General features: G+C 35.5%; 1 protein-coding gene across 1 annotated transcript in view; it reads left to right on the top strand.

Moving 5' to 3' along the window:
• Positions 1 to 17,507, top strand: part of Nxph2 (neurexophilin 2) — a 108,903-nt gene extending 91,396 nt beyond the window's left edge. The window contains exon 2 of the mRNA XM_063259022.1: positions 15,138 to 17,507. Within this exon, the coding sequence (XP_063115092.1) occupies positions 15,138 to 15,881 (744 nt within the window). The 3' untranslated portion in view covers positions 15,882 to 17,507. The remainder of the gene's footprint in view (positions 1 to 15,137) is intronic.
• Positions 17,508 to 20,309: the final 2,802 nt, after the last annotated feature.

Genomic DNA, 20,309 nt, shown 5'->3' with positions numbered 1-20,309 from the left:
TATTATGTTGTTTTAAAGTCTTGTAATACATTTATTCGTTTGTTTGGTTTCATTTTGTTTTGTTTTGTTTGATTTTATTATGTGTTATGATCTGAACAGCTATTTTGAAGAAAACAAAACATTATAGTAGCCATTGCTGATTAACTGTCATCTTGTTTTGAAGCCCTATCATTATTATTTTGCTTTGATTGGTTCTATTGTTATATTTTATTATATGTGATGGTACAGACTTGAAGAAAATGAGGTATTATACTAACCATTGTTCATTTCCTGTTATCTGGTTTTGAAGTCCTATAATGCTTTTCATTCTTTTGATTGGTTTTATACTATTTTTATGCTTGATATTATTGTGTGTGAAGGTATGGTCAACTATTCAAAGAAAACCAGAGACATTAAGGTAGCCACTGTTGATATTCTGTTGTGTTATTTTGAAGTCCTGCATTACTTACATTGTTCTGTTCTGATTTGCTTTGTTTTGTTCTGTTCTGTTTTGTTTTATTCTTTTTAAAAGAAAAAAAATAGAAATGATACCTGTTGTGAACATTAAAAACTAACAATCATTAATTTCATCTGCTCTCTATGGGTCTGGTTCTCAGTGCTTGTATTATCATATTCTTGTTAGGGGTCCTTTCAGAATCAGTCTTCAAGAATTCACTTCATAACAATAAGCTACCTGATGAAGACTCAAACAGATAGGAATCCACAGGCAAAATAAAATAGAGTTATTTAGTATCTGAGGATATGCAGTCTTCTTTTAGAAATATATTGAATATCTTTGAAATACTACATGTATATTGGCCAGAGTTGTTTAGTGGCTGATGAGGAGCTGGAAACAGGTTCTTGGTATATATAAACATGATGTTAGCCTCTTGTGGAACTCATATCAGCAGTCTAGACTAAGTGTACCATATTCAGGAAACCCTAGAGTTATATTCAGACTGTTTAAGAATCTGCTTCAACAGGAAATATGGTATTTCAAACCCATACTTTTATGTGGGTTCCATAAATTAGCATGATTCCTGCTGAACTCTAGGCAATTTTCTGCAGATCACTCCACATTCAGTTAACCTTGTCCATAGGGAGAACTTGAAATTGGCTCTTTACCCCTGTGTGTTTTGCCACGTTATAGAGTTGCACATACCTTCTTTATTTTGGCTGTAACCTGCATGAGAAGTATTCATAAGGCTTGATGTCTTAAAGCAACAACCCTTTTATAAATATCATTATGCTATGTGTCAGAAGTTGGGACAAAGATTTCTGAACAAGAGTAGTGGGGGATTTTGGTGAAAAGAAGTGAAGAAAGGATACTATGAGATTGCCAGAGAGACATGAGATTCTGAAATCATTTGCAAATATTTGAGATGCCAAGAAAGAAACGACAGTAGATCTCAACCAAATACCAAATGACCGAAGAAGAATTCCCCACATGGACACTTAGCTGAGTTGACTATTGGCAAGGCAGAAGAGTTTGTGGTTTTGCACAAGCAGAACAGCACTCAGGTAGAGGTGGTGTACAAAAATATGACAGTCAGTTGTGTTAAAAAATACTCAGTCTACCCTCTATTTATGAAATGTCTTCATTTTTAATTACTCCTTACACTATCATAGACAAACCACATTATGTTTTACAAAAGTGCAAAGCAGATGTGTGTGTATGTCAGACTGTAGTGCTGGATTTTTATCCATGTAAAGCAATAGAATTGATTTTTTTTAAAAAATACTTTATGAATCAACCCTTCTGATTGCTGATATTGATATTATTTTAAAGTATGTTGGTTTGGGTTTCATTATTATTCCATCAAGTCACCATTACTTATCATTGCATTCCACTCTTCCAACATTTAACTTCTTACCTCTATTCTCCATTGCTTTTTCTTCTTGACTGCGTTATTGACTAATTTTAATTAGGATTTAAAACACTGCTCCAAAATGGCCTACGAGTAAAGTCAAAGGGCATAAAAAGTTGTGAAAGATTCTGGAATGTAACAGTGTCAGTCAGATTTATTTTCCAATTTTTATTAGGGACTTATTGTGAATAAGGCACCATGAAAAGGGCTAGAGATGTAAGAATTGCAGTCAAGGAGTTTAGAAGAGAAAGGGTAGAGTAAACCAGCAAACATAATTAAAAGGAATGTGGCAAGTGCTATGACCTATACTCCATCACTCCATCCATCCTTTGCGGTCTGCAGCATGGAAAGGCATTTAATCCTGAATCTGAATCTGTGGGTAAATCACAATCGATATAGCTATTGTTGTTTTGTGGAGGGTAAAGAAATCAAGAAGTTTAACTAAATCATGAAATAAGATACTCGCACAATTAGTAAAATACTACAGTTTTTCAAAGATACAGACCAGTAGAATGGTCTGTCTCTCTGAAGAGATACATTTCAAGGAACTCACTCCTGTGATTCTGACGACTGACAAGCTGGCAATCCTCAGGTTGGCCCAACAGGCTGGAATTTCTTGGGCAGGAATTGATGCTGCATCTTGAAGCCGAATTTCATCTTCCTCCATGGAATTTTAGTTTTGTGTTTAAGGCCACCAGCATTATCCAGTGAACTGGCTGAAGGCCACCTACATTATCACACATAATCTGCTGTGTTTAAAGTCAACTGGCTGCTCTAGCAAAAGCACAAAATGTGTGACTGGACTATTTTGCTAGAAGCATTGAGAATAGGACATGTGGATCCAATCTGCCATCTCTGCAGACTCCAGAACTGGAGCTGTGTTAGGGCCCTATTGTGGATGGCCTGAACTGCTGAGAACTGTACAGGGCAGAAAGATTTGGAAAATATTTTACCATGAGTAATGGTGGCAGCCTCGACTCAAAGGGACAGAAAAAAGAAGAGAAGAGAGGAGAGCCCTAGATGCAGGGATTGGGGCTGATGGCGGCTCTTTGGGCTGAGAGAGCAACGCTGAGGCTCTGGCAGACAGTGACTTGCTTCTGCTCAGGGCCATCCAGGATCTGATTTGTATTTTGATGACAAAGGCTGGAAGAAGAAAGTTTGACTCAAGGTTTACAAAAGTAATAACTGACACTGACTTAGCTTTAGATTTTATTCTTCATAACAAGATTTTGTCTTCCAGAGGTTTAAAGTACTCTATAACTGAATCCAATGTAGTTTTCCTAAAAAATAAAAGTAATATATAAAATATGTGTTCTTTATATTGTAGAAAACTATGAATCAAATATTTAAATATTAGTTATCACACTTTAATTTTCTCAGTTTTCTTAGTTTCACTTTCTTGAGTAAAACTGTTCAAGTTATAAGGCTAAAAATTTTGTGTTAGGCAAATACACATATTAATTATGTTATATTGTTATTTTTTTTTTGTCTTTTTCCTTTTTATTGGTACTGGGATCGAACTCACAACTGCCTGCTTACAAGGCAGGCGCTTATGCCGCTAAGCTAAATCCCCAGACCCTATATTATTATATTATATTAATCAAGGTGTTTTGTTTTGTTTTGTGGTATCAGGTCCATTAGAATAATCATGTGAAATAACATGACTTCATACAAATAATTGAGTTTTTAGATTCACTGCTGCATCTCAGTAATTGCTTATAGTACTATTCATTTAACTTTTACAAGACTCCTTTCTTATTCTACATACCTCGCAAAGTAAGAATCAAATGAAGTTATTCATAAAGACTACTTTTTAATACAAATAGTAGGACTATTACAAAATAATAATTAGCTTCATTATAATTCTATGTGTACTTAAGTATTTTATAGTCTGCAAACTGGTATTAAAAACATTTATACTGAATCATAATAATATAGCACTTTTATATAAAATCCTGTAAAAATCTGAAGAGACTATAAATGTTACATTTAAGTGAAATATTATACTATGTGTCTACAACAATTTAAAAAATTAAGTTAAATAATGTCCTATTTGAAGGAGGAATATAATTAGTAATTGTTAATCTCATGAACAACAAAAATAGTTAGCCAGTTACAAATGTTGGCTCCATCTACAAAATGTATCACAACAACTCCTAAGTTAGTGCTTGAATACCTGGGTACTAAAGCCTAACCAATTTAACACATGAAACTGACCATCACAGCTAATATAAATTAATTGCCAAATTACTGGCACATAGATTGAAATATCATATGGAGTTAAGCATAAAATACCATACTCTTATAGATAAGTACTTGTAATTCTGGCCTCCTCCTTTCTGCATGTTTTTCTTCTCATCCCTCATCGAAATAAAGCCTAAAGTGACACAGAGATTGAATAATCTGTCACCACTACTCATTTGATTGCTCCTTTCTCTGTTACATTTCTTTTTAAATACTAACTTTTATCAGTGAGACCCTGGTTGATGTCGCTTTCCCAAGTCATGAAATTTCAGTTGTAATATGTGTTTCTGTCATATGAAATCATCTTTTTTATTGAAAATTTGGATGGCCATGAGAGGATACATGGTCCAAAGTAGATAGTGCCATCTACATCCTGAGTCATTTACTCAACAACAAAAGAACTGTCACAGTCTGTACTATTGTAGACAAATACCATGTTGACTTTGCTAACTTCTATAAGAGGAGATTGCCTTCTGACCCTGTTTTATTTTACTTGGGATATATACCAATATCATAGTTAGCAGCACCTCAACATGAGGCATCTTTAACATTTACTTCCAATCTTTTTACATTTCTTTAAATCATCTTTTTTTAAAATTTAGTTTTCTATTACAAAATTAAGTCTTAAGTTTTCTTCAACATCATTCTGCTTAAATGTTCATAGAAAACTATGGTATGTGAACGTGCACGTGTGTTTATGTGCATGATACTTCTGTGTGTCATTGTGTGTGTGTATGTGACTATGCATAGGTATGTGTACTGATTCTTTTGCAGATACATGTCACTGACTTTCCAGATCACTGTCATCAAGATAAAATAAGAATTGCCATATATAACCTTAACAATAAAACTACTGCCAAGCATTGCAATCTAGCTTTTTGGCTCTTACTGTTAAGAATTTTGTCTTCACATTTATGTTTCCTGTTAGTTCCTGTATCAATTTAGAAAAATGTAAAGGGTAGCTATTAAAAGATATCTGGAAGGTAAATGAATTTGCTACTCTCAGTAGAAAGGATATCCACTGTTTAGCTTTTTTTTCTCCTAAGCAATCATTTGTTTTCCAACTTGAAAATGAATTTTGAAACAATGCCACAGTATGCCACCAAATATTAATAGGTAGAATTAATACACTGATAGATGTTTGATACTGTCATTCTTCATTCCTTTTTTGCCATTCTTCTTTTCATCTGCTATGACAGTTCTGTAATAGAGCACCAAAAATATGACTGTAGTGCAAGCCATACTACTAATCATCAGTATAGCATTGTGTGTTGTCCAGAAGACATGAATTCCTGTTTTGTCATCAAGGATGATATTCTGTAAAAATTGTTACCCAGAGAAATGTTTTCCAAAATTTATTTACAATCAGAACAATTAGTGAGATACTGAGTTTGATCATGACAAGGGTTTGGACACTGTTGCTGTTATTTATTTTTTTTTAACAAGTTGATTTTTAATTTTAACTTCAGAATACAAAAAAAAAAAAACTTTGAAAACAGTCCAACTGGGCATGCTGCATGTAATGGACCAAGGCCATTGCTTTGCTTCCCTGCTTGCTGCCTCCCCTGCCATGGGCTGTTTCTTCTCTGCAGTGCCCCTTTTCCATGCCACCCTGCCTTGAAGACAGCCTGATGGACTGAAACCTTATAAACTGTGAGCCAAAAAACCCTTTCCTCCTTAACTTTGAGTGTTGCGTATTTTGTCTCAGCAATGAGAATAGTAAGACAGTGACAGTGCATCACCTCTAGTGACTTGGCACCACTGGGTCTGGCATCATCACCTCCCAAACTTACCTCTTGCTTTGCTTTCATCCCGTCATAAAGAAACTTGGCTGTGCAGGCTGGCTGGCAATGGAAGTCCCACAGTTTCTTTACTTTTCCAGTTTATTCCCTTTTTTCCCATCTTTACCCCTACTCACCTCGTTTCTTGCCGGTTTTTCCTGCCTGATCTAGACCCCAGAAGTTAGTGTTCCATCCTGCTGTCAGGGATATCTCTGCTTTTAAAATATAAATCATATCAATCCCCTGTTTAAAGCCTTATTAACTCTCATTTCCTCTAGGCCATGTCCAAGTTCTTTGCCCTGATGTGCAGGATGTTTTCTGAACCTGCTTCGGCCTACCTTCCTGTTCTTCTCCTGTGCCCTAGGCATCAGCCCCAGTGAACTGACTTCTCACGTCGCAGGTTATGGAAGAAAAAGTATTTAATAGCACTTGTGAGACAGAAGTCTTAGTCACTTCCTTGTTGTTGACACACAATACCCAACACCCACAGCTTAAAGGAGGAGAGGTTGTTTTGGCTGTTTCTTCTTAGGTCAGCTCCCCAGAAGAAATAACATGGTTGAGGGACTTGACAGATGAGTATGGGAAGACAACCAAGAGAGGGCCAGAAAGGGAGACATAATTTTCCAGGTCACACATCCTGTGACCCACCACTTCCCAGGCAGCTGTAGTGCTCCCACAGTCAGTCACCTTCCGAAACCCCAGCTATGCGCACATGAGGCTTTTGAGACATCTAGATATAAACTCCAATGGCAAAGTAGGGACGACTTTCTGCAGGACCACTCCAGCAGGTGTGGGGAACCTCAGCAGTGGAGTGGTGCAGTGGGGAAGAGACTAGGTTCAACTCCAAATACAGCGCAGACAAGTAGGATTTTATAGCTGAGGGGCAGGGATGTGGGTCATGGATGGAAAATCACTGCGAGGAATTCCCCCAAAATCCACCTGAAAACAGGCCAGGGGAATGAAAGATGAGCTGGAGGAGGGTGGAGAAAAAAGTGACCAACATGAGGCTTTGGACCACCTTTCAATATTTGTTGTACTGTTCTTACACTATAAAGGAATCTATAAGCCATGTCTAGGTTGTGTAACTGTGGTCATTTTTAGGGTTATTGGCTTAAATTAATACCTCTCAGTGAAATATTAATGGTCAGTTTTCTAGATTCCGTCGTTAACTTCATTACAAACAAAGCTATCAAGCACATGGGTTATTCTTCCCAACTGGTGCTTAGCAATACTTGGCACTCCAAAAGAACATTAATAAATGCTTTCAAGGTATTCAAGAGGGGAAGCCAGCTGCCTTTAAAATTAATTGTATAGATTTATTTCTTGCAGCATATTCTACTTACTCTTCTTATCAAACACTACTACGAGTCTACTCTCAGCTTGTTGCAAAGTCACATTTTAGAATTTTCAGATTCATTCTTCCTAACTTTATACAGTCAAAACTTACTTTCATGAGTCTAGTAGGACATACTTTTGGTGTGCTATGAAAAGTCACAACCTTCCTTATGCTTGCTTGTTATGCACTCTACCACTGATCCACATCCCACCACTCTTAAAATAGTTTGCCTTCCTTTTGAATAGTAAGAGGTTTAAGTAATTTAATGTAATCTGTGTGATTTAATTAATTTAATTTAATGGTAGGAGATCTCTGCACTTTGCATAGTATATGCTATGGCAAGAATGTGTGTGTGTGTGTGTGTGTGTGTGTGTGTGTGTGTGTGTGTGTGCATCTTCATGGTGAACTACATCTTCAACACTTTTGACTCTTTTTTTCATTGTTTGAGACAGTGTCTTGCTAAGTTGTTTGGTTGCCTAAATTGGGCTCATTTGTAATCCTCATGTCTCAGCCTCCAGAACTCTGAGGCATCTGCTGTCATACCCAACTGGGCTCCTCTGTGCTATTATTAATAAGGGGGAAATTGTTTAGTACTTTATTTCATTTCAGACATCCACTAATCCTTGTGGTAATCATGAACATTAGGTAGACTTGTGTATTAGCAAGTTTTTAAGTCACCTGTAAACACTAAGACGACCCTACATTGTTTCATAATATTCTCATTTATTCAGAGTATACTTGGTTCATTGTCAAGTAACGTTAATATATTTTAATTATATAGAATTATAGAAGAGGATGTTATTACAATCATGGCAAATATTTGACACTGTAAGATCTAATATAATTGTAAATCTTTCATAGACCTTGAAGGTTTAAGGGTGAAAAACAGACAAGACCTGCCAAAGTCATCTCTTCATAGTCCAGTGAACACTGAATAGCAGAATCTGTTCCTAGCTGTGAAAAAGTCACTACCCTGGCCTTTCACTAGAAAAAATATAACCATAGTCTTATAGTGTTACCACAATCTCATTGGTAATTATAAACAAATCAGTATACAATTTGGATCAAGAGATAAAGGAATATACATGACATGATCAGTTTGCTTTCTTGTCATCAATTCATTTTTTATCAGCCATCAGTTGGCAAACCTGCTAAATCAGGAAAAGCCTATTTAGAAATAGTAGGCTTAAAGGATTCAGTTAAAATTATTTGGGAAATCTGGGCCTCTCCTATTCCTCTGTGCCATGTAAACAAATAATTGTAAATAAGGTACGAATAAATGTGTCTGTTCGCTGGCCTGGGACAATAGTGGTGGTGATATCTCTTCCCTTAGGATCCCTTCAACTAAGAAAAATAACATCTGTCAAGATCACTATAAGATACAGCTCACTGCACTATAATGACATGACATGTGTGCAAAAGATTTGAACCCCAAAAGTTCAGAGTTTTAAATTCACCTTTCATTAGTCACAAAGTGTCACTCTTTTCCTCCTCACAGTTTAAGACAGATACTAACAGGTAGTTAATAAGTTGATGAAGTACTGGACATGTAGAAAAGGGCTGTCCTATAATTTTGGCAAAGATCCAATTGTTATGGAAACCAAAAAAATCAAAAAACATTAATTGAACTGTGCCACCCAGAGCACTATGAATATACAGGAGAAGAGAACTTGGCGAGGGTGCTTTCATTACAAACATGTTGACCTGCAAAGAAAACCCCATCTAAAATCCGATACTCATTCATTCATTGGATATGTAGAATTAATTACTGTGCAGTGAACTGGTTCTTAAACCTAGAAGGGACATTTGATCCTAATGTAGTCAGCCAGGAATTCCAATTTTATACAAGATAGTTATAAAGTAACCTCTTCTCACTGGTACAATTAATTATCAAAATGGGTCTAATTTTTAAGGAATTAATATTAAATAAAATTAAATACTAATATTAATAATGAGAATGACATATTTATAATATGAAAATTGACCAAAAAACCTTAGAAATAGTCTTTTTTAAAAGTCTGTTTAGCAATAGTTTCTTTAAAAAAAACTCTGAGATTATTTTAGATAATTCATTTATGCTGTGAAGATTTGTAAATTGAAATGCTTGAGAATTTCTGATTTTAAAAAATCAATCTTTAATCAAGTGCCACTAAGTTAAATATAAATTAAGTTTATGATGACAAAAGTCTGTAAGCCATGGGAGGATTCTGAAAGCAAAAAATAAAAACTTATAAAGGATCTTCTCAGCTAAGCATGGTGGTGCACACCTGTAACCCTATCACGAAGAAGAATTGGTATGAGTTCATTGCCAGTCTGGATTACATAGTGAGCTCAAAGGCAGCCTGAACTACACCGCCAGACACTGCCTCAAATAATACTAATACTAATAATATTAGTAATAATGCTCCACTTTAGCTATGCCACAGTATCAAAATTAACATCAGTAGTCACGTTGCTGAAATGATAAAACTAGCATCTTACATTTGGGCTTTTCTAAACTCAGTTTAATCATGAGAATAATGTCAAGCAAACTCAAATTAAAGGGCACTCTATAAATACTTGACCAGTATTCTTTAAAACTTTCAAAGCCATCCAATAAAAGGAAAGACACTGTCACAGCCAAGGGATTCATAGTGTGTGATCCTGGGTGGGACTTGAATCTAACCAAAAAGAAAAAAACCAGGACATTCAGGGAAAATTAGCAGCATCTAAGTAAAGTTCAGGAGTTCATTAATAGTAATGCATGAATGCTGGCTCACTAGCAGTCACGATTGTACTGCAGTGTTAGATGTCAACCATGGAGAAAACTAAGAGCAGAATGTAAGGAGAACACTTTGTAATGTGGACCTTTTTTGTAAATTGAAACAATTGCAAAATAAAAAGCTAATTAAAAAGTACACAACTGATAGAGTTGAAAAAAGACTGTTCTGATATAATGTTTGCAGAGGAAGATGCCTTTTAGTTTATAAATTATTTGCATAATTCGTGACAGTTCTCACATCTGCTACTATAAAATTCATTGCAGCTTCTCTGCCTCTTGGGAAAAAAAACGCATTTAATTATCAGTGAAATTCAACTTCAGCTTGTTATGATGAATGATTTGAACCTGTCAGCTTTTTCTCCTTAAAAACAAAAGAACTGAAATGAAAAACAGTCTTATTCCTCTACCCCCTTCATTCCACCTGCTTCCTTTAATTGATGAAGGTTTGAGCTTTTATTAATCTCTTTGAGCTCTTCTGTAAGATGCAGAAAAAGCTAATATGATATCATTGTATCTAGCTAATGTGTGTGCTTTGTGAAATTGATACACCCTGCCAAGACATAAATTACTTAAGCTTTGATAAATGTGTTGAAATCAGGGGACGTTCAAACAGATAAAATTACAGAAATTCCTATCTTCCCCTTTGTAAAACTCCATTCTGTGCTTGTGGTTAAATGTTTTTTGCATACTTAGTGTAATATGATGAGACACAAGACAGCAGTGATACGGAAATCAGCACAAAGAGCCCCAGGAAGTACACAAGTAACCAGGGGTGTACAACCCTGTGTTTGGAGATAGCACCTAACAATCTTGCCTTGGAGAGAGAGGTTTGCCAATAGTTTGAGAATCACCTATAGTCTTCTCCCAGCACAGTGTGTCACAGAAATTGTTCAGGAATGAGCTGCCTGCAGGTGTGTTGTACCATCAGCTCCCCTTGCTGACTCACTTAGCAGGTTGGAATGAAAGATCTACAAACACATTTTGTTGACACAGAGCTCACCTGCGCTGTGATCTGGCTGTGATTCAGATACCAAGCGAGACTGGAAACATGAGAAAATATTTGATTGATGTTTTAGGATTGAGAGGGTTGATTTCTACTTGGTTCTTAATTTATCACATAACACAAGACAAGCTCTTAATTAAGCATTCGTTGGTCAGCTGAGGGCTTGAGAGTTCATAGAACCCTTTGAAGATACTTCTTGAGCAGGAAGCACAAGACTCTTCATTGGACTATGGAAGAGCCATCGTCATTGAATACGTTTCCACAGGATTAGTATCCATCTATTCATTTATTTTTCTTTATAAACATCCAGCATAGGACAGGTGGATAGGAAAAGGTGGATAGGTTAGAGCTCAGGTCATGCACTTAAGTATCGAAGTCATCAGTAACTGATCCTATGCTTTCTCCCCTGTATCACTTTGCTCCCTAAGTGAGAGTATGTGGGTAAAGAGGGGCAGGTTGCAGCTCATTGGGCCCCATCTTCCATGATCAGTTCTTCTGAGGTTAAGTGTGAGCCTTTGAAATTTTACATCATACAGTTGTCTACACTGACCTGGTAGAGTAAATGATGCCTTCTTAGCAGTGTGCTATAAAGTGATGATTTATAACAAGAGGATGTCTGGATGAATTACATAAAAAGGAGAAAAAGGTAGAGGAGATTTTAAAAGCACAGAAATATATTTACCCTTTGAATTACACTCTTTTACTAGTACATCATTACCTGATAGCTCAGGGTGGGGCCTGGATATTAAAACCAGGGCTTTCCACAGTAAACTAAGTCTCCAACCATGTGTTTTGTTTTGTTTTGTTAATTTTGGGACAAGGATTCACTAAGTTACACAGGCTAAAATTGAACTTGTGACTCTCCTGCCTGAGCTTCCCATAGTGCTAGGATTACAGGTGTGCAGCATCACCCCAGCTAGCTTTTAAAGATTTTAACTTAATTGCTTCTTGGTCTTTTGGCTAAGATCAAGTGATGATTTTAACTTAGATTTAGAAATCAGTACTTGTGATAACTGTGCATATATTTTAAATTAATAAACATATAAAATTATACACAGCCTCTCTCAACTTGACTAATGTTGTCAAAGCAGGTTAGAAATATGGGATCAGATAAAGAAAAATATTAAGTGTAGAAATACTTATACAATATGTATATAATACGTAGATACATAGTACATATGATTTTTATCTAAACAGCTGCCAGTAAGTATGACGTATGTTCACTTCAAGGTAGGAAGATTTTATATATATATATATATATATATATATATATCACCCTTGTAATCAAGGACTCCTTGAGCAAATTTGGGCCAGAAGTATAGTGTGCTAGAATGAATATTTTAGAAATCAAGTTTCATCTCAAAGTCTCATCTGGAGAATCTTTTCTGAAGAGTTAAAGTACCTTCATAAAAGCATATATATAATTTCTCATTTAACTATTTGATAGGCTTAGTTGGCTTTTGTATGGTTTAGTTTGTTTTTTTGTTGTTGTGGTTGTTTTGAATTTTGGGTTTTTTGGTACTGGAAATTGAACTCGGGACTTCATGTTTGCCAGACAGAAGATGCATCATTTAGCTAAATCCCCACCCCTTGGTTTAGGTTGGTTTTTTTGTTTGTTTTTTATGCTCATGTTTGAGTTGAGTCACATATGTTTGGGTAAAGTTCAGTTACAAATTAATTATTCCCAGAAAAATCTTCATATCTGTAAAAATATTTCAGTAAAAGGCTACTTAGTTATTAGTTTTGAATGAACTCAGAACTCTCAGAAATCCTAAAAATAAGGCAGGTGTTTTATTACATATGGGAGTTTATCAGGTGTTCTAAAATGCAACAAAATCAGCTAAGTTAAATCTACATCATTACTTACAGGTTTTCAATAACAGAAAGTCAGTAGAAAATCAAGCATTAACACTCAAAAGAATCAAGAGAAGGGATCCAGGTAGGGAGGAAGGAAAGAGGAGCAGACTTTCCATACTTGAAATTGAAAAAAATATTTTTAAATGTAAAATGCATCTTAGTTCTTTAATAAATATTAATTGGTAGAATGTAGGATAAAGATAAGAAGTGAGGGTTTTAAGGGAAAATGTCAGAAGGGATTTAGTCCATGGAAGACAAGAAGGTCAGCAGGGGAATTTGGAAACTACCGAAACAAGGAATAGAGATAGGGAAGCAAAGGAGCATTTCTTAAAACAGAAGATACTCAGCAAATGGTAGATGTATCTGTCAGCATTTGTGAAGCAAAACAAAGCCCATGAAATACTGGGGGGAAGTGCAAAACAAGTGATAGACTAGATAAAAAGAACTGTCGCCACAAAGAAGAAATATTAAATCATGGTCTGCCAAGAACCATGGGGTTCTTGTCTGCTCATTTGGTCTAGGCCCTTTCTCTGAAGAGAGATCAGGACATGCAGGTCAACTCATCTGTAGCAATTTTAGGAAACTCAAGTCAAAACCAGGGCAGAGTACTGAATTCCATAGGCTATTACCAACTGATTGGTGCACATCATCATTTTAGAGTTTAAAAAGCCGCAGTTGCAGTGTCAGTCATATTTTGCAGCAAAAATCCTGAATAATAATCCCTCTTTTCCTGGTTAATATGTCATCCTTACAACACCAGGAAAAAGGAAAGCAACATCAATTCAGGGCATGCACACCCATGAGAAGAAGTCAGATGGTTTTTGGATTCTCTTAAAAGTAAGACCATGCAGCATATCAACTTGCCCTTCTGCAAGCCTCAATAATGTTAGAGAAGAGAAAATGATTTTTAAATCTCCAGAAATTAGGAAGACACTGCTCCATAAAAATCAAAGGAAAGGATATACTATATAACACCCCTCCACCATCCCACCACTCATAAGTTTTGTGTCCTTGCAATCTCTTACTCTAAAGCACTTTTAGGACTAGGTGTTAAGTGAAAACACTTTCATGGACTCCTGTCAGAACTTAAACTTCTACTTTTATGAACATACAAAAGAAAGTTGTAATCAAATCATGCTATTATAGGTAAGCACAATATTTATAATGCCCATTTTTAAAAGTGAATTTAAGCAATGGTTCCTGAAATGATCTGAGTTATAGAGTGCTTGGCCAAATTTGAAAAGACTGGTGAAACAACACATAAACATAGCCCCCTTCCTTTTCAACCTTTTCCTTAGGCTTACAGCTTTCCAGAGAATCATTACAGAAGTAATCTGTGCCATTAGAAATAAAAGGCTATCTGTATGTCTACCAGAAACCTCTATTTTCCATACTTTATAACTCACCCATAAATATTTGCTCCAAGCAACAGTTTCATATATAATGATTCTGACCCTTAAAATTAATACCGATTTAACTAAATGATTTTCGAGAATCATGAGGATTCTCATACTACAAAAAAGAGTAAAAAAGAAAATCAGATGCAAATGGGGAATGTCAGTATGGTTTGAACCAAAATTCAGTGGAACCCATAAAAGACAGCACATTGCTCTTTCTTAGTAATTCTATCTTTTAGATATAATTTTACTGTTATTTTAACTTCTAAATCATATAGTCTATTAATTAAATTATACCTTTTCACAACCCTGTTTATATAAAGGCCACTTAATATATCATTGTTTTCAAGTTAGGCTTTCATACAATTTCTAAATGTAATCACATGCCTTTTTTGTTCAAGGTAGACTTGTATGAAAAGCTATCAAATGATAATTTAAGCCTTTGAATGTAGTAAGATCTTAGTCTTTCCAAATATTTTTAAGAGATTTACCAATATCTTATATTGAAATGGCTTACAGCTGTTCTAAGTAGAAATTTTCAGCATTTAAACTTGTCTTTTACTCAATGAAATATCTCATGAATTGAATGACTTGATCACAAGAGGAGCCAAGAACATACTGCTTTTCCCAGTCTGGAAGAGAAAACTGTAAAGATTAGCAAACAGTAAAATCAGATCTGTCCATTATAATGAAATATCCTCTTCTTCACCTCGCTGTTTCAGTTTTTGTTCTCAGACTTTTATATTGCTGGAATTAAGTGCTCATCTCAGGACACTGTTGAGCCCAGCTCCCTGTGTATGTTATTCAGCAAGAATCTTAATATTGGAAGTTTCCCTTCTCCTTTGCCCTCAGGCTGTGTGTGGGCTGAAACCCTAACCTGAAGTTTCTCTCTCTCTTTCCTTTCCCCACAGCTATTTTGTGACTGTAAAGAGGTGGTACATGCCACAGAGGGTCTGGATTGGGAAGACAAAGATGCCCCTGGAACACTGGTTGGAAATGTGGTACATTCAAGGATCATCAGTCCTCTGCGCCTGTTTGTTAAACAGTCTCCAGTGCCAAAGCCTGGCCCTATGGCGTATGCAGACAGCGTGGAAAATTTTTGGGATTGGCTGGCCAACATCACGGACATTCAGGAGCCACTAGCAAGAACTAAACGGCGACCAATAGTAAAGACAGGAAAATTTAAGAAAATGTTTGGATGGGGTGACTTTCATTCCAACATTAAAACTGTCAAACTCAACCTTCTCATTACAGGGAAAATTGTCGACCATGGAAATGGAACTTTCAGTGTTTATTTCCGACATAATTCAACAGGCCTGGGTAACGTTTCAGTGAGCTTGGTACCTCCTTCCAAAGTGGTGGAATTTGAAGTTTCTCCCCAGTCTACCTTGGAGACCAAGGAATCCAAATCTTTCAATTGTCGCATTGAGTATGAAAAAACAGATCGGGCAAAGAAGACTGCCCTATGCAACTTTGACCCATCTAAGATCTGCTACCAGGAGCAGACTCAGAGCCATGTGTCTTGGTTGTGCTCTAAACCCTTCAAGGTCATTTGCATTTACATCGCCTTTTATAGTGTTGATTATAAACTTGTGCAGAAGGTTTGTCCTGATTATAATTACCATAGTGAGACCCCATACCTATCTTCTGGCTGAATCTTCCCACAGTGATGAAAATGGAGGACATTTGTATATTTAATTAGAATGACCAAGAAACCAGTCCAGTTTTTCATAGTAAAGGATCCCTTTTGTTTCTGGCAGTGAACTGTAGTTCCCTATGAGGTTTTCAGATTAAAAGGAAAACATATTCAAATGTGAAACATGTTTGTTTCAATCATAACGTACCTTTAACTTAATGTCAAACTACTTAGGAAACCATCACATTCATTTAAGATGGTTAAAGTCTAAATATTATTGTTTAAAAGAAACATCAAAAGTGACTACATGTGATGGGAAGAAACCAAATTATGTGTGTCCTAAACATGGCTCTTGAAATAAGCCTGCCTTTGAGATGTATTTTGAAAGGTTAACTTAAAAAATAACAGATTCAGTCAAGTAGCTGAAAAAAATTTTATTTAATAAGTGATGGTTTTTCCAACATTGAACCTATTTTTTTTACTATGTCTTTCCCCACATCTGTGCAGTACTGATATGAGATGTGGACAGGTAAAATTTGTTTCAAAACACTTGTGTGAAGTTATAGTGGAACCAAAAACATTACCATGTGAGCTAGAGTTGAATGGAGTGTGATCTAAGCATTTAGCCTTGTGTTAGTCAGCACCCTCGTGATTCTCAACCTGAGCTGAGCAGTAATACTGGTGCCTGAGAAAGCAAATCGGGATCGTCAGTCAGAATCCAGTGAAGATTATAATGTTATTAGACCCTTTTACCACAAGATTATAATGTTATTAGACCCTTTTACCAAATTATAAAAATATTCACCCTAGTGTTTAGGACCCATTCTATTCATTTGATAGAATATATAATGGAATGTGGGGGATGGGGGATATGGAATAGAGGGAAAATATTCTAGGATTATGGATTCATAAATTCTTGCCTCCCAGATTAAGTTTTCCTTTCATTTACTATGGGGATCACATTCTAGGTGGGAATAAAACCTGTTGTATTTAAACATTTTTAATTATTTAGCACAGAAAACCAAGATTGCTAGCTCACTAGCCTTTTGAAATTATTTCCAAATTAATATCATTTTAAAAATCATCCTTTTTGTCTTCTTTGTATGATAGAATTGAATGATCACTGCAATAGCACAGAAAGAGGGTCTGACTGGGCAGGAAAAGACTTCTAGGATTCAGGAGTCATGAAATGGTTACTTTTTACAATAAGTTTTCACTTCTTTCCCCCTTCTCTATGACACATCAATTGAGGAATAAAGAAAGATAATTCTTAAATAACAAAATGTTTGTACCACACTGTTTAGAAAGTCAGCAGGTCTGTCCTCTATTTTACATCTCCATTTCTTTTCTTTTACTAGTGATATCTTCGCGGTGTTTGATTTTGTCTTTTGTAAAAATTGTTCTACACTTAGTATGTGATAGTACAGGCTTGACGTTTTTGCTCTGAATTCATCAGGTGCTTTTGTAATTTTGTGATTGGTGAGTAATATTGTGAAACATCTTTTTATTTTCATCTAGAAACCAGAGTATTATTTATTGCAAAATATATGGGACCTATAAATGTATATATACTTAGATTTTTCTGTGTACAGAAAAAGTACATGTACACATTTCTATGTAAATAAAAAGAATTTGCTAGATCTGTCCCATATTTTCAGAGTGGTTATTTTTAAAAGATGCTTTGTTCTTGTTTCCTTTTTCTCACCAGGATTTATTCTCTGTGTGTAGAATGTCAATTGTTCATTTATATTTCCTTATGTTCATATTAAACAGGACACATTGGCTATGGAAATGATTAGATAGTCAAAGAGTAATTCACAGAAAGCATATTTTATATAGTCTGATACCTAGTAAGAACTTTATAAATGTGAGATGCCATTATTATTTTTGTTATCACTATAACATTAAATGATATTTAAAATTATCTGATGTTGAGCTGAGAGTTTTAAACATTGCTCTATGCAAAAGAAAAAAAACCTGCAAATTGATTTATATAGTCTTTAGATTTTAGCAGGAATTATGACAATTTTTTTCTGTTTAAATTTTTCACAGGCATATTTTAAATTGGAGTAGAACATATGCCACATGTATTTCTAAGTCATAATTTCATTTCAAAGTGTATATTATTGTCAGTGATGGTACTTGCCGCAATATAAATCAGACCGCATTTAAATATGTAAATGCACACATTTCTAAAATACCCATTTTTGCCTTTTAGTACTGCAGATGAAGAAAAAGACATTCATAAAAGGTAATTTTCCATCCAGTCACAAATTGTTCAAAAATAAAACACAGAATTTTTTAAAAATTTAAAATTCCATCAATAATTAACAGTTAAAGAAAAGTAGGTTACCCCAATATTAATGTAGAGAAGAGCAATATTTCCAATAGTGTACCCTACACTGTCATCTTGATCCCTCTTATTTAAAAGACAGTTATACCCAGGTCCTCTTGAGGGTAAAGAATTTGCCTATTTGTAAATGGAAAACCCAGCTGAAATACATTCCACCTGACTGCTAGTGTCTGGTCCTCTATTACAAAAGAAAGGGAATTTGAAGCAGCACTCAAGATGACAAGATTTACAATGAGTTCATACAAAGACATGGCCCAGAAACCAAAACTGAACGTGAAAATGGTCTGAAACATTCTCGTTCTAAAATCTTCAATACTGTAATTTTTTATGAACACGGTGTTTTTTTAAAACTACATATATTATAGGGAAAAATGTCATAATAGAGCCATTATATCCAAATGCAAGAGTCCTGTAATACATTAGACATATTGCTGGTTAAGAATTAATAGTAGTTGAACATTACATTTGCTGGAGTTTTCAGATGGTTATAGCACCTGACAATATATTTTCATCAAAATTGTATGGAGTGCCTCAATTCCCTGAAGGTTTTATGTTACATCATGAAGGATATTGTATTAACTATCTACTCTATAAAATAGAGTAACTGCATTTTTACTTGCAGTAAAACGATAGCTACCTCAAAATTAATCAGAACTTTCCATGAATGTTAATTTAATATAACCAATTGTACAAGACAAATTACAGGAAAGCAGCCTCCCATTAGAGATCTTTTTTTCTTCAGAAATCCTGTAGAAGGTATTCAAAGCTCTCACCCCAATCTCCTACTGCATACTGAGGTCTGGAACTCTGGGAGCATTCCATTCTTCTTCATTTTCAAACTTCCCTTTTCTTAACTCAAATCTGGTTCCCTATAAGTAGTATGCAATCGATTTCTCTAAAAGAAGGAGCTAACTCCTGTATATCCCCCGCAGAACCTAGCAAAGATTCCAGTTTGTAATGAAGTATAAAGATACTCCAGAGAAACGACACAATGGGATATGGAGAAATACATGAGATTTATTATGGAAATTTGCTTACAATTACTGAGGTCAATAAGTCCCATAACATACCACCTACAAACCAAAGAACCAGGAGATGAGCTAATATAATTTCAAACCCAAAGACCTACATCAGGAGCTCTGATATCCGAGACCAGGAGAATATATGCACCCCAGCTCAAAAGGACACCAAGAGTCCTCCTGTCCTCCACCACTGTATTTTATCCAGTGGCTAAATGGATTGAATGATGCCCATCCAAAGAGGTGATGGTGAGTTTTTACTTGTCTACTGATTTCAGTGCTAATCTCTTCCTGAAAGTCCTCACAGATGCACCCCAAAATACTGTTTTACTAGCCAAATATGTCTTAGCTCAGTAAGCTTGACAGATGAAATTAACCACCACAAGTAGATATTTGTTACTTGAATTTTATCAATCTCTAGTGGAATACAATGATTTATTCAAGATCCATTCTACCCATACGAGAGGTACAAGTTATCTTGCACTATTTCCAATATGAACACCTTATTCCAGCTGAACAAAATACCCACTGAAAATTAGCTCCCAGAACCACAGAAAACTACAATTTTAAAATTAATCTGTAATAAGGCTTATCAGCTAAAAAGCTGGAACCTTATGAGGTAAGTCACCTGGTTATTATTTTTCTTGTCTGGGTAAGGCCATTCATCCTTATTCCTTGAAATCACTGGTGTTTTGTTTCAATGATAGAGTCTTCCAGCTGTCCGTCAAAACATGTCCTACTTCTCTCTGCGATGGAAAATGTTCCTGGTCAACTGGACTGTACCCAATGCTGCTTACATAGTGAGCTGTGGCCTCTTTGCTGAGCTGCAGTTAATTGAGTTGTGAGAGGAAGAGATGTATACAGTTTCAAGAATGGACTCAGGCTCTTTTATGTTCTTTTCCATCTTTTCCCTAGATGGATACTCTGAGGAACACATAGAAACAGGCAAAGCAACTACTATTCTGAGTGCTTGTAGATCATAGGAGAGAGTTACTCAACTATGCCCAAAGCTACCCTGAACTGCTGTATGACAGATTAACAAATGCAGTGCTCTTTAAATTACTGAAATTTTAGA

The sequence above is a fragment of the Cavia porcellus genome, unplaced genomic scaffold (assembly GCF_034190915.1).
Source record: "Cavia porcellus strain 051 isolate PalLab524CR breed Dunkin Hartley unplaced genomic scaffold, mCavPor4.1 scaffold_12, whole genome shotgun sequence".
Taxonomy (NCBI): Eukaryota; Metazoa; Chordata; class Mammalia; order Rodentia; family Caviidae; genus Cavia; species Cavia porcellus.
Note: the sequence above shows the minus strand (reverse complement) of the source record. Positions and strands in the feature narration are given on the sequence as shown.